Source organism: Phlebotomus papatasi, chromosome 3 (assembly GCF_024763615.1).
Source record: "Phlebotomus papatasi isolate M1 chromosome 3, Ppap_2.1, whole genome shotgun sequence".
Lineage (NCBI taxonomy): Eukaryota > Metazoa > Arthropoda > Insecta > Diptera > Psychodidae > Phlebotomus > Phlebotomus papatasi.
Genome location: NC_077224.1, coordinates 76,995,056 through 77,020,693, shown reverse-complemented (window position 1 = coordinate 77,020,693; position 25,638 = coordinate 76,995,056). Strand labels below are relative to the sequence as shown.

The 25,638-nt window shown below is 33.0% G+C and overlaps 1 protein-coding gene across 1 annotated transcript; it reads right to left on the bottom strand.

Moving 5' to 3' along the window:
- Window positions 1-23,663: 23,663 nt before the first annotated feature.
- Window positions 23,664-24,408, bottom strand: LOC129805855 (adenosine 5'-monophosphoramidase HINT1). The gene is made up of 3 exons (XM_055854075.1): window positions 24,335-24,408; window positions 23,978-24,200; window positions 23,664-23,910 (listed from the first exon to the last, which is right to left on the bottom strand). The coding sequence occupies exons 1-3, from the start codon at window positions 24,340-24,342 to the stop codon at window positions 23,749-23,751; spliced, it is 393 nt and encodes a 130-aa protein (XP_055710050.1). The 5' UTR covers window positions 24,343-24,408; the 3' UTR covers window positions 23,664-23,748.
- Between the last annotated feature and the right edge of the window lie 1,230 nt (window positions 24,409-25,638).

Below are 25,638 nucleotides of genomic sequence, written 5' to 3'. Positions count from 1 at the left end.
GCCTGTGCAGTTCTTGAAGATTTGGTCCAATCAGCAGTTCTGCCCTTCATCCTTTTCGACTCTATGGTTATATGTAGTTGCGTCTATACTCTTCTATCAGTAAGTTATGTAGTTCTTATGATCCTTCTTTGAAAAACAATTATGGGTAATCCTTTGTAGGTGCCTAGCTTGACCGTTACTATAGCCTTTTGCGGCATTTCGTCAGCAGTAGTTGCACAGATCTTCATCCTGACTTACAGTGGTCAGGTTGTAACGACCAGGAGTCAAGATCTTATTGAAGGAATCTACGATACTGAATGGTATGCTGCATCTCCTAGTCAGAGGAAATTTTTGATTCTCTGCATGATGCGTGCAAGAAAAGGATTCACATTCCAAATGGGATTTTTTCAATTAACCCTCTTGACATTTTCAACGGTTTGATCTGTTTTTTTTTCTTTTCGATAGTGATTAGTGATTGTTCAATTAAAATAATAATTTATCATTGCAGATTCTTCAAACTGCGGGATCGTATATTGCTCTATTGAAGACACTATCTTCTTAGTAAGCATTTCATGTCATACTCATGTAACTTGAAAAATAATATGTTCTAAGAAAGTTCTGTTTCCCATAAATACATTGATCTCAATTTCAAGATTTTTCTAAACAAAAGAAATAAATAAAATGAATTTTTTAATGCCATGTATTAAAATTCTATATCAGATTACTCCAATATTTTCTCTGAAACGATTTATTTAAATTAAATTAATTAATTGAAGCTCTTATAACCATTTTTTATTCAAATATTTCATAGTAAGTTATTTATTATTAGAATTTAATAAAATATTTTCATATAACATAAAAGATTTAGTTTTCGTTAAATTCATGTAATCTATCCTCGATTTTGCTTTGTAACATAGGTATAGTATTACTAAGGTTTTTACTTAGAATTTCTGCTAAAAACAGAAAGACATAATAAAAAAAAAACAAATAAAAGGTATTGTGTAATTTAGTACTTATGAATTTATTACTAAAATAAATTTGTGAAATAATTCTTGTTTTCCTTTTTTTATTGTAATTCACCATTTCAAATATATATCCCGTTTTTCTCTAGAGATCTTTGGACTGATACAGTTATTTATAACATTTTCTTAAAATATATCTAAAATATTAACTTTTCAGTTAGAAGGAAACATTGCTTAGAATTTTACAGGTAAAGTAAAATATGCTAAGCATAAAATGCAAATTTGCAAGAATTTTTTGATCAGTAAGTAATTTGTAAGAATTTATTGAGAATTAATAAATTCTTATAAATTCACATCTTATGCTCAGGGTATTTTGCATATAAAATTCTTAATAACAACTGTGCCTGATGTTTATTTTTGTTTAAAAAGAAATGCGAATGTAGCATAAGTTATCACCCTATAAATTTTAGTTGGGGTACTACAAATTAGCATTTCCCTCATTTGGAATTCTAATGGTATGTCCATTGAATTTTTTTTTAAGAATTTGGAATTTAGCAAGCGAGAGGTTGAACTGAGATTGAGGTTTATGCCATACAGCTAAACTACAGTTTAGCATAAAATAAAATATATATTTTCTTTACTAACCATTATTACTAATTTACTGATAAAACATATTTTTCACATTATAAATGTGTAATTAATTTAAATAGGTTTAGGAATTTAAATTTAATTTCTTTAAGAAAAATCAAAAAAATAAATATTTAATAATAAATTGTGCTTCAATCTCTTTTAATACTCAAATGCTCATAACAAATATTTGAAAGTATGATAGTTAGAAGCAGTAAGATTTAAGAGCTCATCTTATTTGATTCAATTGAAAATAAACAAGGAAATAAAAGTGCATTAAATTCTTCTTTAAGTGAATTACACACGACCTTGGAATAAATGCTATCGATTTGGAAGACGAATTGCTTTATTCAATCCATTCATGTTTCACCAGCCGCTTATTAAAATGTCGTAAAATATGATATTATGCTACAATTGAAGGTACGTAGTGATTAAGGTGAAAATAAATGGGTGTATACAAGAAAGAAGGTGTTAATTATATACTTGATTTACTCAAATTCTTTTTGGGAAAGTCTAGTCTTATGTTACTGTGCAAGAAAAAATATTTCCTTAACCTTTTTGTCAGAAAATATTGTAATATTTATCTAGCATTTGTGAATGATTCACCAAGAAAATGAACGATTCATCACATTGGCAAAAGCATGATGATGTGTTATTTATACGAATTTTTTTTTTATTTTTCGTCGTAAAATCTCGAAATTTATGAATTTAAAATGCAAGTTAACCGATCACTTCACTTACAGAATCCCTATCCTAGTTTTAGACATAAAGGAGACTAGGGCAAAAAGTCACAAATCGAAAATTTTAAAATTCAATATCTTCCAAGATAAATAAGATAGCGGCTTAAATTTTTTCCATAGATAGCCTCCATAGGTCTTCTTCAATGTCGTAAGTTTGTTAGAATTTAAACAAGGAATTTAGAAAATAAAAATATCGAAATTTTTAGCCCTATTTTTTAAATATTTTCCGTGCAGAAGATGTCAATTATTAACTACTTATATTAAATTTGATGCGCTGGTGAATATTTCCCAAATTATCTGGATATTCTTTGAATACGAATCCGCTATCTATTTGAATTTGAATTGAATTGAATTTATTTCATCTCATTCTTGATCATCATTCCTCTCGTTCAGTAATAACCTTCCCGATTTGAGAACTCTCTCCGGTAGAGGTTTTTCCTTTACCGATTCAAAGGTATATCAGAGAGAACTTTCCCAAAAAACCCGTTGGAAGTTCGAACGTTTAAACCGACGAGTTACACAAAAATGAGCAAGTTCCTAAAAAGGACATCTCTTTGAGTGAAAGTCCAATTAAGACGTTCTGCCATCTTGAAATTCCACAAAAATTCACTTTTTGCAACAAACTTTGCACACTGTTGTTGACATTGTTGACGATTGAAGTGTCAAAAATATCGAAATTCGAAATGGCAGAACAATTAGTGCTAAAGCGGCGAGTACGTGAACTTGCACTTTAGGCTCCCGGTAGATTCCCTTTCGAATAGGTTTGGCTTGGCTTTGGAGTGGCTTTGTCTCTTCGAAAGGTTATTACTGATCGGAGCCATTGTGAAATTACGTCGAAAATGGCATTTTTAACTCCTCGAACTCCATGAGATTCACAATCCAATTTTTTTTTTATTTCTCACCATCATGGCTGACAAACGGTAAGAGATATTGACCACCGGTTTTCGGTGACCCCCCATTCATTCATTCCAACAATATCTCTGGACGATTTCCCTCCTTTTAACTTTTTGTAATTTGCCATTTTTAACCTAAATTATAAATTATCAAAAAAACAGAATATTTCTTATTATTTATCATCACTCTTACACATATATATTTACCATTGACAACGTTAAAAATGTACAAATCCACTATTTGCCTCTCAAATGACATAAACTCAAAATGTAACCGGTTTACATTAAGTTGGTTGCATGTTTGACCATTTTGAATTAGTTTTTTTTTAATTTGTCAACAAACTTTTGACTCCTCAGATTGATCAACTTTTGGAAAACAATTATCTTTGATATGAAATAATTTTTTTTTCAAATATAAATAATATCTTTGGATTACACGGAACTCATTTGCAAAAAAAAAATTTAAAAAAGTGATTTTTTCTATCATTTTTTTCACTTGATTTCTCAAACATGTATTAGACAACAAGATATTGACACCCACTGTACATCATACCGAGAAAAATATGACTATGGAAATTACTAACCTTTATTGAAAATTTGACAGTTGAAAACGTATTCAGTTTTCCGTAAAGCTTTCCGACTGTCCTCATTATATGTAATATTGTAATAAATATATTACTATCTCAAATTAAGAATACTTATACAACGGTTCGAAGTTTTTCATCGGATTAGGAAACGAAGTTGTTAAGATGGAAGACCCCAATTTTTTCTTCTACGCCAAATTGCTCTTAAAATTTAATGGATTTAGCTTGAACGAAAATAATTTTTTACTAAAATTCTGGTCGACTCTTTGTATTTTCTTACATGAAATCGCGAAGTTGTCTCTAATCTACAATGGTTACGATAAATATCCGGATATAGTAATAATGATTACCTGCTCAACTGTTGCCATAGGTTTCACCGTAAACACCTTTAAAATCATCACAATTTACTTGAAGATCGGACGTATGGGAGACTTCTATCGACGACTAATTGAATATTGGAAAATTCGTAAGTTTGAGCTTCTTACAGTCACTTACAAATCAAGAAAATATTTTATTTGCAGCGGAAAAGGACGAAAAAGCTATTCTGATGGAACACAAACCCTTTACAAATATCGTGTCTTTGGTCAACTTCATAAGCTTGATGGCAGGAATATCCTGGTATTATTTGATTCAAGGATTTAAGTAAATTTCTAATACGTTTCCTTCTCTCAGGTGGGTATTTCTGCCACCAGCCATGTCCTTATATGAGAAGTACACAGTTGGAAATGCAACTTGGCAAACCGCATACAACATAACTTACATAGATTTTATCAAGTATACTCCTGCATATGAGATATCGATGTTAGTTTACTACATGTTAACGGTTTCCACTATAATCGGAGGTTGTGCTTTTGATTCTTATTTCTTGGAGAGTTGCTTTTATCTCGCTGGACATTTTAAAATTATCTACCAGAGGTATCAACGGATTAAGTTCTCTTTAGAACGGAAGGAAGACGGAGAAGTTCTTAGACAACTTAGTTCAGTAATTGAGTATCACAACGAAATTCTTAATGCTTGTACAATTTTTGAAGATCTAATTCGATCAGCAATCCTACCTTTTATCCTTTTTGACTGTTTTGTCGTATGCTTCTGTTTATACACTCTTCTTTCAGTAAGTTAATAGATACCTAATCTTGTTCATAGGAGCTACATGGGTACAAGTCTAGCTATATTTTTATGTGGCTAGAGCTGTGCTCTTGTAATAGAATTAGTAATGTGAAGCAGGAAAGCTTACCGATTTACGAGATTATTTTTATAGATGCCCAACTGGATTGTTACAACTGCCTTCATTGGAATTTCTTGCGCAGCAATTGCGCAGATCTTCATCCTGACCTTCAGTGGCGAGGTTGTAACGACCAGAAGTCAAGATCTTATTGAAGGAATCTACGATTCTGAATGGTATGTTGGATCTCCTAGTCAGAGGAAGTTTCTAATTCTCTGCATGATGCGAGCAAGGAAAGGATTCACATTCCAAATGGGCCTGTTCCAGCTAACGCTACCAACATTAACAACGGCATGTTCAAGAGTTAATTAAGATGGATTTTAAAGATATGAGAAACATTTTCCTTTTGCAGATTCTTCAAAGTGCTGGATCCTATATTGCACTCTTAAAGACTCTATCGGATTAATAACATTCTAATCTGCGAACTGGACATTTGTTGCTGACTCGATGCAATCGAGAAAGGTTTTTTTTTTAGCGTTAAGGGAAAGCTTTGAAACTTCATATGACTGTAATTTTGTACTGATTGATTATTTTAATGTTCACAATGAATTTGTTCACACATAGTCCTTTTCAGGAAAAGGAAAGATTAGTAAGGGAAAGCTTTCCGGCTTAGCACACACTCTGGCTTCGGACACTTCACATTTTTCCCATATTCCTTTAATGAATCTGGCCTATCGCAATATACATATTTTAACAACTGTCACACATTTTCTGAAAAATATAGATCAGATACATTAAAAGAATACAGAAAAAATAATGTGTTCGAAGCTAAAGTAACTGCTAAGCCTTAAAGCCTTTCCCTACCTAGGTATCAAATATTCATGAGGGAGTTGCGACAAGGATTTTTCTAAAATTTTAGCTCACTTGAAGGAAATTAAATTCAGCTAGAGTAAGAGGTTTAGGTTCAGCTAAGAGGTTTATAAAAATGTCACCAAATATTATTGCAAATAAAATCAAATAGTATTACAAAAAAAAGCCTAATAATTTTTATTTAAAATAAAATCTGTAATAAAAAACAGTAGTTTACAATACAGAACTAATTGCAAGTATAAAATGCTTTAATAGTAGGTATTTTAATTTTATTTAATAGGGGTAAAAAGTCACAAATCGAAAAATTCAAAATTCAATATCTTCCAAGGTAAAAAAGATAGCGGCTCAAATTTTTTTCTATAGATTGCCTCCATAGACCTTCTTCAATGTCGTAAGTTTCTTAGAATTCGAACAAGAAATTCAGAAAATAAAGAATATCGAAATTTTTAGCCCTATTTTTAAAATATTTTCTTCGCAGAAGATAACAATTATTACCTAGTTATTTTCCAAAAGTGATGCACTGATGAATATTTTCGAAATAATTTGGATTTTTTTAATACGAAACCACTATCTATTTTAGAATTTCACAAAAGTTCTTTTCTCCAGAAATCCTTTTATTAAAAATTGCCATTTCGGGTAAAAAGTAACAAAAGGTATAGAGCTAAAAAAAAAACAAAAAAGCGAAGCAATTTCTGATGTCTCACGGCGAAAAGAAACGTCATTATCATGTCTCGCCTTGATGTTTGCATTGGTCAAACGATTTACAGTCTCTTGTGTGTGTTTTTTTTTCTAAAATAGCTTGAAAAGCGCTTTTCTCGTTTTCTCACTTTTCTCGCAGAGAAAGCGATGTTTTACAAAGGTGTAGATGAATTAATTTTCTATGAAAATATATCCTCTAGGTATTTTACTTAAATTTACGGAAGCCAGTAATGAAGCGAATCAAAATATGATAATACCCCAATGTCTGGTACTATTTGCCCCAACATTATGAGAATAGTCACAAACTTACCTTTTAGAAATTGGCTCAATCAATTTCTTTTTCTTTTTCTTTTTATCAATTTTTAAAAAATGTTTATATAATTTATATACCATAAAACAGGTTATCAATTCTTTTAGTTAATATACATCTTAATGTTGCCTACGATTAAGTAGTGGTTAAATCCCATTTATTTTAATAATTAATGAAAAAATCGCCTCGTCCCACATGCCCCTGCCCCAATCCAAACCTCCCCCGTCTCCCCTAAATCGAAAATCTGCTCTAAGAACCCTAATTTCTCAATATTTCGGTCCAAAAGGAAAGTAGCAAGAAAATAAAAACCTTAATGTTATTAGGTGAGATTCTTAACAATCTCACCTACTATAATCCTAACAAAATTTCATGTCGTCCGATCGACCTCAAATTTGGCCAAAATGTGTTTCGCCACTTCCTGATTCCGAATATATATGTGGCTAAGTTACGTTCCCGGCCGGCCGGCCGGCCGGCCGCTCTTTGGAGCTTAATAGCTCCTAAACTAAAAAAGATATCGACTTGCGGTTTTCGGCAAAGGTTATATATCGGGTGAAAATTGCAACTTAGTGCATAGACCCCCCCACCCCCCACCCCCTCCTTCCGCCATTTTGAAGACCCCCCTTTTTTTGTTTTCTCAATAGCTCCGCCCCTATGGCATTCAGCGGACTCAAATTTTAGTATGTTATAGCTGGGCCTTAGAGCTTTCCATCAATACCAAACTTAAGGTCCCCCGACCCCCCTGACCCGAGCTATAAGGGTCCAAAAAAAATTTCTTAAAATGGCCATAACTCCGGTTATAATTGTCAGAATTTAAAAAGTGAAAGCTTTTTGAAAAGCTCTCGTGAAATGCCACTTCCCCTTCTAACATCACAAGTTCATAAAACCACCGCTAGGGGCGCTTTTTTTAAAAAGAAAATTTTTTAAATCTTAAAAGTTAAATAACTCAAAAATTCCATTGTGCATCGGGCTGGAAATTTAGTATGTTGTAGCCGTTGATTATACCTATCAAACAAAAAAAACCTTAAGAGTAGTAATAATCCAGCAGCGTACTGTTGTGACGTCACCTGTGTTATCCAGCAGAGTACTGTTTTGTGACGTCACGGTGCAGTAATGCTGGTCGATGGGCTACCTTCAGGCCAAGCTCCGCCCCCCTTACCCAACTCCCGCGCCCCACCACCCCACTTCTTCTTGTTGGTTAAGGGTTCCTATTGGCTATCCAGCAGAGTACTGTTGATTCTTATTGGCTATCCAGCAGAGTACTGTTGACCGCCATTTTGAATTTTGGCCGCCATTTTGAATTCGTGTCCGCCATTTTGAATTCCCATCCGCCATTTTGAATTTTGGCCGCCATTTTGAATTCGTGTCCACCATTTTGAGTTCCCATCCGCCATTTTTATTTTTATCCGCCATTTTTTTTTATTACCGAACGCTGCTCCTATTTTTGTTCGCCATTTTTAATTTCCGACCGCTATTTTATTTTTGTCCGCCATTTTTACCGACCGCTGCTCTTATTTTCTATGCGCGCGCCCTCTGTTATTCCTATTATTAACTATTTCCGTAATTTTTTCGCGACATGAAAATTTTTTGGCCCGATGGTGGACTCTTTCTCATGTATTTTTTTTCTCCTATACAATTTATATGGGAAAAGATCTGCCATGCCTAAGAATTGATCTCCGGACCTCTCGGTTGCGAGTCCAATACCTTATCCATTATGCTACTCGTGGCATGATAGAAGGTTTGCCAGAAGTCTTTCCTATGCATTAAGCGGGATTCTCTATAGTCTCTGGCCTATATGCACTGTCCAAGTGTGGAAAGATGCAAATGCAATATGAGACCTTTCGCGCGCTCGAGACCATATGGGAGAGACTATTTGTATGAGTCTTTGCGCGACAATTTGATTCCTTCAGATGAATGAAGCAAAATGGAAAAAATGTCTTGCAGTGCGCAAGATAATTGTCAAATTGAGTGGAATTTCGCAATATTCACTAATTTTACTGGCGATAAGAACTATCAATAATTTTCATTGGTTATTGAACAGCATGATGTTGATGCCGTCATGCAATTTAAACCATTTTCATTGGATATTGATCAATAGATATTGAAACGTCATTGAGTTGAAATTTGCATGTAAACAGTTTTTTTCAAAGCATGCAACTTTTGAGCTTGCGTATTTCAATATTGTTTGCAATATTTGTCTTTTTTATTTAAATTGTAACATAAATTACCGAAAAATATCATACTTTTCCACTTACATGATTGTATCTCACATCATTCACATCTCTTGATGATATGATCAAACGATTTTTATGCAATTTGTCTAAAAAAATATTTTTCGTTCAGTGATTTCAGATTAGAAGTGATAAATTTCGTGAAATTTATTGAATTTCTGCTTATTGCAGATGGTGACTGCCATGAAATTTCAAGAATCTTAGTTTCAGATCCTCAATTTTCAAATAAACAAACTGATGATCAAAGATGTTGGTATGCAGTTTTATGCAGTTGTGCGGGATTATTCGAAATTTGCACTCCTGTATCATGCATAAAATAAAAGAATTAAAAGATGAATGAAAAAATGTCAATGTGGGCAAAATTTCTTGTCTTGTGTATGAATCATTTAACTCTCTTGATCGCAAGTGGGAAAGTATGTAAAAAGTGTTAGATTTCTCATAACTTTGTATTACAATGTTCTTTTTCTCTGACATTAGAGAATTTTTACAACATTAGAGAACAAAATTATTCAAAGTGAATTATTGATTTGTGTTTTCTCTTATTATAATTTAGCAAATATGAAAAAATCTGTAAATATATGTACAATATTTACCTAAGAATTTGATTATGTGGAGAAATGGCAGCAGAGTAAAATAAAATAGGAACCAACTTTTCATACAAAATTGATTTTTATGAATGAAATGTTGTATACACTTCTATAATTCGGTACCTGGGATGCTGAATTAACTTATGCATTTTTCATTGATGACTCATTATCAAATTTATGTATATTTCTGTGACACATATCACAAAATAGAAGATGAAATCCTCTTTCTTTAGTAGAAGATCAATTTTTTTTTAAGATGACTCTCAGTAGAATAGGCATAAAAAATAAAATTCAAGCGATACTCACTAAAATAAAGTCAAAGATTTGCGTTCTTACACTCTGATAAAGAAATTTAGCCTTGCACTCACTAGCACTTCATCACTGAATACTATTAATTTTAGTTTTTGACCGTAAAGCTTCATCCTCCCCTGAATAAATGTTAACAAAATTTAATTTATTACATTAGAAAAAAACAATTTTTTAAAAAAGTAACTTCACTTGTTATTTAGAAAAATGTTCTATTTGCCCCTCGCATCCTACCTCTAGACTTTATTCTGAAAATAATGAACATGACATGTCCAAACATGTTTCAACGTGTATGAAACAAACCATTTGCATACGTTTGCATAATTTTCTCGGGAAATTTCGTCTGTACGATCAAAAGATCCTAAAATATTTTATAGGAATTTGAACATTGGAAAAAAAAGTCTCATTTGTATCCCTGATTTATTGGTGAGTGGAAGGCATTTTCTTAGTGAAAAGTGATAAATCACAAAATAACTTATCTGAAAATATGGAGACAAAAGAAAGATCACATCAAGTTCCAAATGTAATGAAGGCGAAGCAGCACTTCAACAAATATAATCCTGATCCTGCTGAGGAACTTCGAAAGGATGAGGAACAATATGCAAGAAATCGACAACAAAATACAACTCCTGAACTACTGAATTCATACACCTACTTTCTAAATCGAACATGTACATTGTTTATCACGATCGGGTTTTCTCCAGAGAATTTTTCACCAGTTGCTAAGATATGTGCCGTAAACTACTGGAATGGAATTGATGCTGTAGAATTCACCCAAAATACATGGACAACGTTCTGTGCCAGCAAGCAAACTTTAAGAAAATTGTTGGGAGAGGATGCTGGAAAGGATGATGCTAATATGGAACTTGAGCTGCTGAATATTCAACTTGAAAACTGCATGAACATTAGTAGTTACTATGCCGTGGAAAATTCCGAACTACTTATTCTCAGTCAAAATGATGGAAATGATCGTCTATCCCTAAATATTTCAGAATTTGACAAATTAATGTTACTTTCTGAATTTATAAATGGAACTTTGATTTACAATACTTCTGTACAGTGGTATGTACAAGAATATTTTGAGAGATACAGCAATGTTTGTAAATCTTTAGGTGTGCAAAGATTGGAAAATTCTAATTTTTCAAACAGCAATACTTTTGATCCACCAGTCAATTATTTTCGCCTGTTTCATGAAATTCCTTTTGTAGCAAGTAAATCAAATATTTCTTAAAATGTAACATGTGTATAAAAATCAAATGATGTCAAATAAAAAGATGAGAAAACGTAAATGTAAATTGTTTTAATCTTGTATATTTGCAATCTGAATCCTCTTAAGATAAGAAGAATGAAGAAAAAAAATGAACTTCAATTGCACAGGGTTATGCATTATGCCAATATTTATCTATACCAACATTCCCTTTTCATCTCAACATATTTGCTATGTGAGCAAGATTAAAGTCAATGAAATAAAATTATTTGTGAGAATTTTGTCTTGTTGTGAAAAGAAATTGTTTTACAATCAATTATTTCAACATCACACAATGTTTCATCTGTGCATCAAGAAAAACACGACATGTTTTATTGATGCATCATGAAAAAAATCAATATGAAAATGCACTGAAAAATTTTACCAACATAAAAAAAAATCTGCAGAGAGATATCATATTTTTTATCATCTTGCATTTTTTCTGCATCAAAATATTTTCTTCACGTGAAAAAAAAATCTTCAAAGTGGCGTCTGACATTTTTTCTCAACGTAATCTGATTTTTTCTTTGCAGCATTAGCAGGATTGTTTTAATTACATTTTATAGCACAATCAAAAATGATTGTATAGAACTTCTTTGACAAAATCTACTCGATTGCATGCAACTACTTTTAAACAATTCACATGATTCCTCATGTTGATGGCAACATAAAAAACAAAAAAATAATGATACTTTGATCAGATGCGAAAGAAAACTCATTTCATTGTTTTACAATCAATTTTATTTATAACTTAGTCGGTTGTAGTTTTTCATTACACAAAAAAATCTTGACTTCATTTTTTGGTTTCTTCACGAGAAATATATTCTTGTAGTCTCAACGTATGGCTCTCGGCATATAGGGCAATGTCTTGTTTTTGAAGCACATCCTTGACAAGCAGCAACGTGTCCACAAGGTAGGAAAGCGGTATCGTATTCATTGTTGTAGCATATTTTGCAGATTTTATGTGATTGCTGTACAATATCGTATTCTGCTTCTACATTATTACAATCCAAAATTTGATCGCCAAAGAATATCTCGAACAAATTATCAATTGTATTTTCATCATTAGTGTTAAAGAATTGTACTATCAATTGTTTTTTCTCCAAAATAGTCATGCTTTTTCCATTTTTCATTTTTCTTGAAATTTTTTCCACTACACCGCGACGTAAAATCTCATTTTTGTTTTCATAAAGTAGGTCGATCATTTGTGCTATTGTCTTTTTATGTAAAATAAATTGCACCAAATCAGACTCTGATTTTTCTTTTGCCAAAGCTTCTGCTAATTGTCTCAAGCTGTGCGTACTCATTGCGATATAGATTTTTTCTGAGTGATTTTTTTAAGATACACCATGTTAAATAATTGTGAAAAATGTTTGTAGTGAACAATTTTCAACGAAAGAAAGAAAGGGGAGAGGGATTTTTGGGTTAAAAACGCTCTAAATTTATACTTTTAACTTTTTATTGCAAATGATATAGAAAATTATACATCACTACTAGAATTTTCAGATGAATATACATGATCTGAAGCAGGTTTCCTAGAATAATATAACGTTTGTTCCTCAAAATCAAAACCAAGTCAAGTGGGAAAATACGTTAAAAAATGAGTGTAATGTGTAAATTTTAATGCAAAAGTTAAATATGACGTCATCGGATTCTGAGAAGGGGCTTGTGGGGGGGTATAGAGGTATGGGGGGGGGGTGGATGCCCAGTACAATTGGTGTATGTGCATTTTGTCCGAGATGAAATGCGACCTCATCAGGTCGGGCCCAAATTTTGGATCTACACGTTTTTGACACTCATAAATCAAGAATATGTGCGCTAAAAAAACGATTTTCGTGGATTCTACAGGAGAGGTTTGAAACATGTCCATGCAAAAGGAAAATCTCCAATTTCATTTTTTTGTTGCAAATGATGCTTTTCCAGGAAATCATTCCGGAATTTAGTATTTTTATTAAAAAAAATCCTAATTGCACGTGTGCAGAGGATCATATTTCAACTGGGAATGGATGTTTTCAAAGAAAAGTTGCGATCGTGTAAGTGTATTTTACTAGGGCCATTAAGTCTTGTTCGAAACATGTCCTAGTGCATACAAAGAGGGAAAATCTCAAATTTCATCTTTTTATCACGTATGGTGTTTTTCCAGTAAAATATCGTACAATTTTGAAACTTTTATGAGACATTTTTCATTGCATGTCTGAAAAATAATATTTGAATTTCGCAATATTGGATAATTTTTTAAGTGATGCATAACTTGAACTGGATATTTCAACCAAGTGTGTAAAATTGTTGTTATTCTATAATCGACAGTCAAACCAATAAGTTTGTTTTACGAAAGATAGGCCAACCTAATTCACGGAGAATACATATTTCGGATACACAATAACATGGTGAGTTCCATATTTTTGAATAAAGAAATTCATAAAAATTATATTTGACGAAACTGTTTTGCAGTTTTTGATAAATCATAATCCTACGAAAGAAGAAGCTGAGAAAATTCTGGAAAGATTTACACGAAAAAGACCACATTCCGATGACCCACCATCTTGGATAGAAGAAATTTTAAATAAAATGGAACGTGACATAGCTTCTGAGAAGTTACACAAAATTCAAAGGAGTGAGGTAGAGGAGTCTAACAAAGAAGTTAAAGATCAACTCATGTGTAAAAGAAAAGATAAGCTCACAGAAAAATACTTTGAAAAACAGGAGAAAAATCTTTACCTTGTAGAATATGTGACTGATTCAGAAGGAGATCAAGTACCTGCGGAAGATTTTTTATCTGATTTTGAGGAACAAACGTTATATTATTCTAGGAAACCTGCTTCAGATCATGTATATTCATCTGAAAATTCTAGTAGTGATGTATAATTTTCTATATCATTTGCAATAAAAAGTTAAAAGTATAAATTTAGAGCGTTTTTAACCCAAAAATCCCTCTCCCCTTTCTTTCTTTCGTTGAAAATTGTTCATTACAAACATTTTTCACAATTATTTAACATGGTGTATCTTAAAAAATCACTCAGAAAAAATCTATATCGCAATGAGTACGCACAGCTTGAGACAATTAGCAGAAGCTTTGGCAAAAGAAAAATCAGAGTCTGATTTGGTGCAATTTATTTTACATAAAAAGACAATAGCGCAAATGATCGGCCTACTTTATGAAAACAAAAATGAGATTTTACGTCGCGGTGTAGTGGAAAAAATTTCAAGAAAAATGAAAAAATGGAAAAAGCATGACTATTTTGGAGAAAAAACAATTGATGGTACAATTCTTTAACACTAATGATGAAAATACAATTGATAATTTGTTCGAGATATTCTTTGGCGATCAAATTTTGGATTGTGATAATGTAGAAGCAGAATACGATATTGTACAGCAATCACATAAAATCTGCAAAATATGCTACAACAATGAATACGATACCGCTTTCCTACCTTGTGGACACGTTGCTGCTTGTCAAGGATGTGCTTCAAAAACAAGACATTGCCCTATATGCCGAGAGCCATACGTTGAGACTACAAGAATATATTTCTCGTGAAGAAAACAAAAATGAAGTCAACATTTTTTTGTGTAATGAAAAACTACAACCGACTAAGTTATAAATAAAATTGATTGTAAAACAATGAAATGAGTTTTCTTTCGCATCTGATCAAAGTATCATTATTTTTTTTGTTTTTATGTTGCCATCAACATGAGGAATCATGTGAATTGTTTAAAAGTAGTTGCATGCAATCGAGTAGATTTTGTCAAAGAAGTTCGATACAATCATTTTGATTGTGCTATAAAATGTAATTAAAACAATCCTGCTAATGCTGCAAAGAAAAAATCAGATTACGTTGAGAAAAAATGACAGACGCCACTTTGAAGATTTTTTTTCACGTGAAGAAAATATTTTGATGCAGAAAAAATGCAAGATGATAAAAAATATGATATCTCTCTGCAGATTTTTTTATGTTGGTAAAATTTTTCAGTGCATTTTCATATTGATTTTTTTCATGATGCATCAATGAAACATGTCGTGTTTTTCTTGATGCATAGATGAAACATTGTGTGATGTTGAAATAATTGATTGTAAAACAATTTCTTTTCACAACAAGACAAAATTCTCACAAATAATTTTATTTCATTGACTTTAATCTTGCTCACATAGCAAATAGGTGTGATTATGAAGGAATCACACCTAATATGTTGAGATGAAAAGGGAATGTTGGTATAGATAAATATTGGCATAATGCATAACCCTGGTGCAATTGAAGTTTCATTTTTTTCTTCATTCTTCTTATCTTAAGAGGATTCAGATTGCAAATATACAAGATTAAAACAATTTACATTTACGTTTTCTCATCTTTTTATTTGACATCATTTGATTTTTATACACATGTTACATTTTAAGAAATATTTGATTTACTTGCTACAAAAGGAATTTCATGAAACAGGCGAAAATAATTGACTGGTGGATCAAAAGTATTGCTGTTTGAAAAATTAGAATTTTCCAATCTTTGCACACCTAAAGATTTACAAACATTGCTGTATCTCTCAAAATATTCTTGTACATACCACTGTACAGAACTATTGTAAATCAAAGTTGCATTTATAAATTCAGAAAGTAACATTAATTTTTCAAATTCTGCAATATTTAGAGATAAACGATCAATTCCATTATTTTGGCTGAGAATAAGTAGTTCAGAATTTTCCACAGCGCAGTAACTACGAATGTTCACGCAGTTGTCAAGTTGAATATTCAGCAACTCCAGTTTCATGTTGGCATCATCCTTTCCAGCATCCTCTCCCAATAATTTCCTTAAAGTTTGTTCATTGGCACAGAACGTTGTCCATGTATTTTGGGTGAATTCTACAGCGTCAATTCCATCCCAGTAGCTTACGGCACATATTTTAGCAACTGGTGAAAAATTCTCTGGAGAAAACCCGATCGTGATAAACAATGTACATGTTCGATTTAGAAAATAGGTGTATGCATTCAGTAGTTCAGGAGTTGTATTTTGTTGTCGATTTCTTGCATATTGTTCCTCATCCTTTCGAAGTTCCTCAGCAGGATCAGGATTATATTTGTTGAAGTGCTGCTTTGCCTTCATTACATTTGGAACTTGATGTGATCTTTCTTTTGTCTCCATATTTTCAGATAAGTTATTTTGTGATTTATCACTTTTCACTAAGAAAATGTCTTCCACTCATCAATAAATCAGGGATACAAATGAGACTTTTTTCCAATGTTCAAATTCCTATAAAATATTTTAGGATCTTTTGATCGTACTGACGAAATTTCCCGAGAAAATTATGCAAACGTATGCAAAATGTTTGTTTCATACACGATGAAACATGTTTGGACATGTCATGTCATGTTCATATCTCAGAATAAAGTCTAGAGGTAGGATGCGAGGGGCAAATAGAACTTTTTTCTAAATAACAAGTGAAGTTACTTTTTTAAAAAATTGTTTTTCAATGTAATAAATTAAATTTTGTTAACATTTATTCAGGGGGAGGATGAAGCTTTACGGTCAAAAACTAAAATTAATAGTATTCAGTGATGAAGTGCTAGTGAGTGCAAGGCTAAATTTCTTTATCAGAGTGTAAGAACGCAAATCTTTGACTTTATTTTAGTGAGTATCGCTTGAATTTTATTTTTTATGCCTATTCTACTGAGAGTCATCTTAAAAAAATTGATCTTCTACTAAAGAAAGAGGATTTCATCTTCTATTTTGTGATATGTGCCACAGAAATATACATAAATTTGATAATGAGTCATCAATGAAAAATGCATAAGTTAATTCAGCATCCCAGGTACCGAATTATAGAAGTGTATACAACATTTCATTCATAAAAATCAATTTTGTATGAAAAGTTGGTTCCTATTTTATTTTACTCTGCTGCCATTTCTCCACATAATCAAATTCTTAGGTAAATATTGTACATATATTTACAGATTTTTTCATATTTGCTAAATTAAAATAAGAGAAAACACAAATCAATAATTCACTTTGAATAATTTTGTTCTGTAATGTTGTAAAAATTCTCTAATGTCAGAGAAAAAGAACATTGTAATACAAAGTTATGAGAAATCTAACACTTTTTACATACTTTCCCACTTGCGATCAAGAGAGTTAAATGATTCATACACAAGACAAGAAATTTTGCCCACATTGACATTTTTTTCATTCATCTTTTAATTCTTTTATTTTATGCATGATACAGGAGCGCAAATTTCGAATAATCCCGCACAACTGCATAAAAATGTATAGCAACATCTTTGATCATCAGTTTGTTTATTTGAAAATTGAGGATCTGAAACTAAGATTCTTGAAATTTCATGGCAGTCACCATCTGCAATAAGCAGAAATTCAATATATTTCACGAAATTTATCACTTCTTATCTGAAATAACTGAATGAAAAATATTTTTTAGACAAATTGCATAAAATTGGTCGTTTGATCATATCATCAAGAGATGTGAATGATGTGAGATACAATCGTGTAAGTGAAGAATTAAGATATTTTTCGGCAATTTATGTTACAATTTAAAGAAAAAAGTTAAATATTTCAAATAATATTGAAATACGCAAGCTCAAAAGTTGCATGCTTTGAAAAACAAAAAACTGTTTACATGCAAATCTCAACTCAATGACGTTTCAATATCTATTGATCAATATCCAATGAAATTGGTTTAAATTGCATGACGGCATCAACATCATGCTGTTCAATAACCAATGAAAATTATTGATAGTTCTTATCGCCAGTAAAATTAGTGAATATTGCGAAATTCCACTCAATTTTACAATTATATTGTGCACTGCAAGACATTTTTTCCATGTTGCTTCATTCATCTGAAGGAATCAAATTGTCGCGCAAAGACTCATACAAATAGTCTCTCCCATATGGTCTCGAGCGCGCGAAAAGGTCTCATATTGCATTTGCATCTTTCCACACTTGGACAGTGCATATAGGCCAGAGACTATAGAGAATCCCGCTTAATGCATAGGAAAGACTTCTGGCAAACCTTCTATCATGCCACGAGTGGCATAATGGACAAGGTATTGGACTCGCAACCGAGAGGTCCCGTGATCAATTCTTAGGCATGGCAGATCTTTTCCCATATAAATTGTATAGGGAGAAAAAAAATACATGAGAAAGGGTCCACCATCGGGCCAAAAAATTTTCATGTCGCGAAAAAAATTACGGAAATAGTTAATAATAGGAATAACAGAGGGCGCGCGCATAGAAAATAAGAGCAGCGGTCGGTAAAAATGGCGGACAAAAATAAAAATAGCGATCGGAAATTAAAAATGGCGAACAAAAATAGGAGCAGCGTTCGGTAATAAAAAAAATGGCGGATGAAAATAAAAATGGCGGATGGGAATTCAAAATGGCGGACACGAATTCAAAATGGTGGCCAAAATTCAAAATGGTGGATGGGAATTCAAAATGGCGGACACGAATTCAAAATGGCGGCCAAAATTCAAAATGGCGTCCGAAACGTTTAACATTCAAAATTTAAACCCCGTGACGTCATCACATCATCGTGCTTCATCACATCATCGTGCTCAATCACATCATTGTGCTCAATCACATCATCGTGCTCAATCACATCATTGTGCTCCATATTCATTTAGAATTTAAGTTAAAAATCAAAAATGTGAGGAGCGGGGAGGGGGAGCGGGGGGCGGGGAGCAGGGGATTGGCCTGATGGTAGCACATCGACCAGAGCCCCCACCCTCTGTGACGTCGCCAACATCATCGTGCGCAATCATGACGTCAGCCACATCATTCTGCGCGCACGCCCATTTGAATCAGCGACTATGCTATTTACATCACTCTGCGCAATCCTTACTACTTATAGTGTATATTAATTTTATAGAAAGTCACTTATTTTATAGTTTGTATAGTATTTAAGAATTCAGGTACCGTGGCCACTGACCGCCCGGTCAACCCGTCGGAACGATCAGGGGCATATTACAGTTCTATTTGTAGTCCAACATCTTGTAAGAATTTTATTATTTTACTGTGACCCATAGGGTCACACGGGTCACACAATAAGGATTTTATGGATTGGTTCCCTAGAATATTATTTCTTGGTCCAATGTATTTCCGGCAAATGTTAAGAATATGAGGAATGTCTTTTCGTTACAATATTCACATACAGGTGGGTTGTTACGTTCCATTTTGTATTTATGCGTTAATCTTGTGTGTCCAATTCGGAGCCTTGCTATAGTGGTACTTTCATTTGTTGTAGTGTTTGGAGCTAATGAAAATCCTTTTATGTTTGGGGAGAGAGTTGCAGTAAAGTCTCGTACTTTCCTTCTTACCCATTCAGAACACTTATCCTCCTGATTTTTCACGATGATAGACTTTATTCCATTCTTGGTTATATCAGTAATAGTGGGGGCTTCGCCATTTGCAGCTTTCTTTACTTCCAAATCCGCCTTGTCATTATCGGGGATACATTATTTTTAAGCATTGAAATAATTTAAATTTAAAATATTACTTTAAAAAATATTTCTTCAATACACTTTACATTATTGAAACAAATATTTGTGAATACAGTTGACTCTCACTAATTCGGCTCTTTTACGATCGAGCTACTTTTAATTTGGGCGGCAGTTAAATTTGAAAAAAGCTTGTTGACATTTTCCATGTTTGTCTAAGTTTATCAAATGTAGTATATATGCCCAATTTACCACGGTTGGACTTAGTTATAATGTGATTTTGCATTATTAAGAAGTTTTAATGCGGTTCACAATATGTATGAGTATATAAAATTAATATGAGTATGCAGATGAACAAAAAATCGTTCCATTTCAAATAGTTTAACGCCCGAATTTCTCTCTAAATCAGGTGAGATTTCGGTCCCAAATGCCCGAATTTGAGAGTCTACTGTAATTATTTTATACAAAAATTTCAACTCTACATTTCCCACCCTCCCATGCATCTGTTGCCGTCTTAAATTGCGTACACACTAGACTATTTTCATTCAATAATCCAAATTTATGTCTATATATTTTACTAATGTGTAGGCGATTTTCATCAATATCACATATTGATTGCGAATATTTGAATTTGAATTTGAATTTTATTCAAATTATTTAATATATAGATGAAATTTTTTCCTAGTGTATAGACAGCTTTAGCGTTGATGGCGTTGATGACCAGCTTCCGAAAGAAATGCTTCTTTACTGGCTGTGTAATCTTTCAAACTTTGATGTTACAACCCAGCGAGAACAGTTAACTGAAAAGGCAGCATTTTCAGAAGATTTTTGCTCAGTCGATCAGCAAAAAAATGCTGACCGATCAGCAATTCTCGAACAAAAGGTGTTAACCAAATGGCATAGCTTCGAAAGTCTAGTTTTAAAGTTAGCAAAATTAAGCTGAAAATACATGTTTTCAGCAGAATTGAAATCACTTAGCATTTGGTTTTTTGGAAATTTGCATTTTAAATTTTACAATGGCAGAAACCTAATGCCAAAGCACTGTTTGAGCAGGTTTAATAGATAAATATATAAGGTAGGTTACTCATATTTAATGCCATTCCTCATTAATGCCACCCCTAATAAATTTATATATCTTTTGCCGTCACAAACCCACCCACGGAAGCATCGGGGTGGTTCTTTCAGAGATCGAACTAAAGTAGATCTCCAGAGTTTATTTCTTACCAAACTCCAGCCTCTTTCCAAACTGAGGAGTAAAATATTACACTCTCTTATAGTTGCAATTTTCTATGAGATGTTCGTAAAAATTATAGCCTACAGCGAAAAATTGTTTTATTTCGGAAAATCGCAAATGAAATCGCAACAATATATTTATAAATGTATGCAAATTTTCTTGACGCACTACAAGGATTCTTATGACCTAGTCTTAAAAATTTAATTAGCGTATATTAAGGCCATTAAGGCGATTCAGTAACTTATTTGGAACAAATCTCCTGTGTGTATGCAAATTTTCTGGATTCATAAAGCCATTTTGCGCATTTTTTTTAACCCTCTAACGGGTAAGACCGCCTCCAGGCGGTCTTCACAAAAATCACATTTACAGCGACAATAAAGGGTTTATTTATTTAAAAGTGCTATAGTGTCCTCGGTAATAGTCTTATAAACATCTCTTGAAAGTTTGAACTCATTTTGACTCTTCGTTTTGGTGCTATTCCCAGTTTTGTGTGACAGGTCAGAGAAAAAGCAACAAAAAATATTTGTGCAAAAAAATTCATTTCCAATTTCCATAAAAATACCGATTTAAAGTTATCTGACTAAAATAAATTTATTTTTTACTGAAAGATATGTCATTCTACTTTGTATCGAGGGGTAACTCATTTCAGGGAACTCGAGCCAATCTGGTTGGGGAACCCATACATTTTTTTCAGGAAACCCGGGGAACCCATATATTTTTTTGGGAACTCGAGCCAATCTGATTGATTATGAATTACCCCTTGCTTTGTATATGTTATTTAAAAAATTTGAAAAAACTAAAAATGTGAATTTTAGAAGCAAAAAGAGTTTCAAAAAATTTTTATATTTTCTCACCTAGCGCCTAAACTAAAAAAGATAGTAAAGAATGGATGTTTTTTTCGACTTTATTGGATCATAATTATCCTTGAAAACATTGTTTTAGAACTTTTTCTCGCATATTAAAGAAAACACTGTTAGAGGGTTAATTTCGAAAAGGTACGTAACAACAGCGACCCTCTGTACAGAAGTTTGGAAACATTGGGTTTCCATCGTTTTACCCTGAAGGTTGGAAAACAATGCTGAGACGGCGATGGCCGCATAGTAAGGTGGGCTACTCCTTAGTATTTGTTTTCTCAGTGCAAAAGTAATTCATTTTTTTTATTTAAAAATTTTTTTGGACTGTTTTCTTAGCTTGATGTTGATAATATTTTAAATTTAAATATCATTACTGCGTTTGTAAGTTATTCGAAAGATAACCCTAATGCAATTCAGTCCCAAAAATGTACTTTATCTGGAGAGCCTTCGCTCCGTATAATGGGTTTTTAGATAAAAGCGCACAACTTCAACTTCATAACTCATAATTTAACTACGGATAATTGTAAAAAAAAACGTAATAGTTACACAAGTGTTGGTGGTAGATTAGTTTACAAAATCCTTTCCAAAGTACAATGAATATTAATATACATATGCATAATAAATGGTAATTCTGTATTAATATACAAAACTACCTGGGTATAAAATCTGATAAAGATTTAAGATATATAGGGGAAAGCGCGCGACCTTCGGACGATTTACGCTTCGCACAAATAATTTTTTTCAATTTGTTATAAATGAATTTGGCCCATTTGGCCCATTATAATATTGTATTTTATTAGGTAGTCCAATACCTCAAATTTTCAGAAAAGACCTATGGGTGAATTCCTTGACCTATTGAGTGAACCGCTTGATCTAAACCATTTAGACAATCGAAGGAATCGAAGCTAGCACAAAAACGGGCTTCAACTTCAACTATTCACTGTCACTGATCCAAACACAAAACAAGCACTGAGGTGGGTTGCTGTGATATAGTAGCGGCACTGGATATATACGAGCTGTGAAATAAAGCGGCTACCCGCGCCGTATCGAGGGATAAGATAAAATAGGAGTGGGGAAGCATAAGGGACCCAACTGTGGCCTGAATGCATCAATAATCCAAAATGTAGAACTGATCCCTGGTAAAATCTTATCTCCCGAATATTTTTTTAGTGTTTGCACCTGCTCAAGTAATTTTCTTTCATAAGGATTCTTTTAATGATTATTTTCACATAATTCTTTGCAAAAGAATTAAAAATTTTGCAAACGCGTTTTGGATATCGTCGATTGCAGCTACATCTGTCGTATCTGCATTTCTTTTGTGTCAGCATTTCACGCAAGAGGGGACGTCTGTATTGTAGTTGCTCCGAATGCAGATACAAAACAAATGCAGATACGACAGAGGTAGCCGCAAACCGACGATATAACGACGGCTTTACTCATACTGTTTTATCGCAGAATAATAACTTTTCGGGAGAGCCAAGTTGGCAAAATCCTTGTCTGTGTCCGTATAAATTTCTTTTAGAAAAAATTGAAGAAAAAAAAATGAATAGCTCGTCACTCGAACGTCAGATGATCACCGAATTTTCACCAGTTGTTCAGCTCGATCCCAGGAACATATCTGTCCGAGTAATATAATTTTAAATCGCCTTAAAATAGTATGGAATAGAGCCGTCGATATATCTGGCTTGTGGAATTACGTGACATTAAAATAAAAATTATTATAAATAATTTTGTGCATTCAAAACTCTAAATTTATCAAATTTAGAAAGTTTACATATTGAAAAACTGATACAAAAAGAATGAAAACAAGTGTTATTTTTGGTGGAAGCGAAATTCCTAGGGAAATCGAAGGACATTTCTGTAGAGGAGTCTATGGAAAGTCCTACAATCATTAAATCAGATTTTGTTGGGGGGCCCTTTGGAATCAAATTTTAACATTTTCTTAAATTACTTTTTTCATAATATTTATTGAAATGCAACCTTACAAAGAGCCAGGCCGCTTTCTATAATCATAATGCAAAAATTCTGGTACTTATCCTGGAGGCCACTTGAGTTGCCGACCACCCATAACGTGCAAATGCAAATGATAAACGCTCTGGCATCCTTCTGGCCCATTGTTGACCACCAGACGGAAGCCTTTGGGTGCCTTTTGCTTGCCCAGATTCCCTGCAACTTGCATCAGATGCCCCAGAAGCTGCGAATGCAAAATGGAAGGATTTAATTGACTTTAAGAGGAAGTCATTGAGAAGGGACAAATATACATTTTCATCAGCTTCCTTGGCCAGTTCCACCATTGCAATTCTCCGTTTGGGAATCACGAGAAAGTGCACAGGAGCCTGTGGTGCGATATCATTAAAGGCCAGACAGGTGTCATCTTCATAAATCACATCAGCAGGTATCTCTTTGCTGATGATCTTATCAAAGATTGTCGGCTGACTCTCTGCTCCGGATGCAGCGGCTTCACGAGCCTTCTGCGCCTCGTCGCTGAAATAACGAGAGAACAGATTGGTTCTACATGCTCTTGTTGTCTGGAAGACTGTTGGGATGTTAATTAAGCGAAGTTTTTGCAAAATTGACATGATTTTCACAAATTTATAATATAAAAAGGTTTTTATTACTTTGACATGGTTGAACAGAAGAACTTTGCTCCACGGAAAAATCTACCGAACCGGCAAGGTAGCGCTAACTGGTGGGCAATCTGTGTATTTAACTCTTTCGTCTCTTTTGGGACTTTGAGTACCCAAAGCAGCATATGAATGTTTTGTGAAAAACAATGTTTTTTAATTATTCAGAACTGATAAAAATCCTATTCTTGTGGATGATTACAAACTATAAGGATGTCCAAATGTAAGATATTTTTTTGTAGGACCTCAATTAATTCCTGCGCTTAGATATTCTTGATTAAAAAATGATGAAATTGGCTTGCAGCATATGCTGCGGTCCGGAAAGAGTTAAATTGGTTTGTCGAGTGCACAGGTAGTGCTGCAAACACTAAGGAAAAATGAGGGAATCTGCAGGGAAAATTCATAAATTTTGATTTCTGTGAAGACAACGAATTTCTCTTATCACACTTGCACATTAAAATTTTAATATGATTCACATTAATTGTCGCTTGTGAGAGTCTAAATGTGTAATTTGTGTGTTTGAATCATTTTAAATTCAAAATTTGATCTATTTGTTGATAAATAGATAAACTTGGCCCGCAAAATTTGATATAAATTGATTTATAGCATTATCTCTTTCGCGTCATTAGAGTCATATATGAGCCGGGAAAAAACATTTTTTTGACTATTTAAATTAATTGAAATCTATCGGTTTGTGCACGACATCATAATAGAAGGATGTAAGATTCTTGGATAATTTTCTCAAGACCCCAGATATTCAGGAAAAGAAAATATTTGAGATCAAAAATCACTAATTTCGAACTTTGTGAAATGACTTTTCTTTTTTAAAATTTTTTATATTAATTTATTTTTTTCAGCAAAAAGTTCTTTAGAAACACAAAATAGAATATCCGAAGATTGTATATTGCATATTTTGATATAATAAACTACTCTCAATTTTCCAGAAAAGCGTGTAGATTTTTCCGGGTCATATATGACCCTATTGTCCCCAAGGGTAACAGTGTTTTCGCCCCAAACCTATAGTGAAATGTATTTGGGACATTGTTTTTCTTTGTGAAATCCAGAAGGAAAATATCTTGTTCCTGAACATTTCATCTTATATCTGATGGATTATAACATATTTTGCAATATTTTGGAGTATTCTGCAAGCGTCCCATATTGTGCAATTGTATTGTGTGGGGATAAGTTTATTTTTGCCAAATACCACTCAAAATATTGTGACAGAGACTGTTCAAGGGATTACCAGGAAGATTCCTTGAACACCATGAGTACAGTGTTCATCAAGACAATCTAGTTTG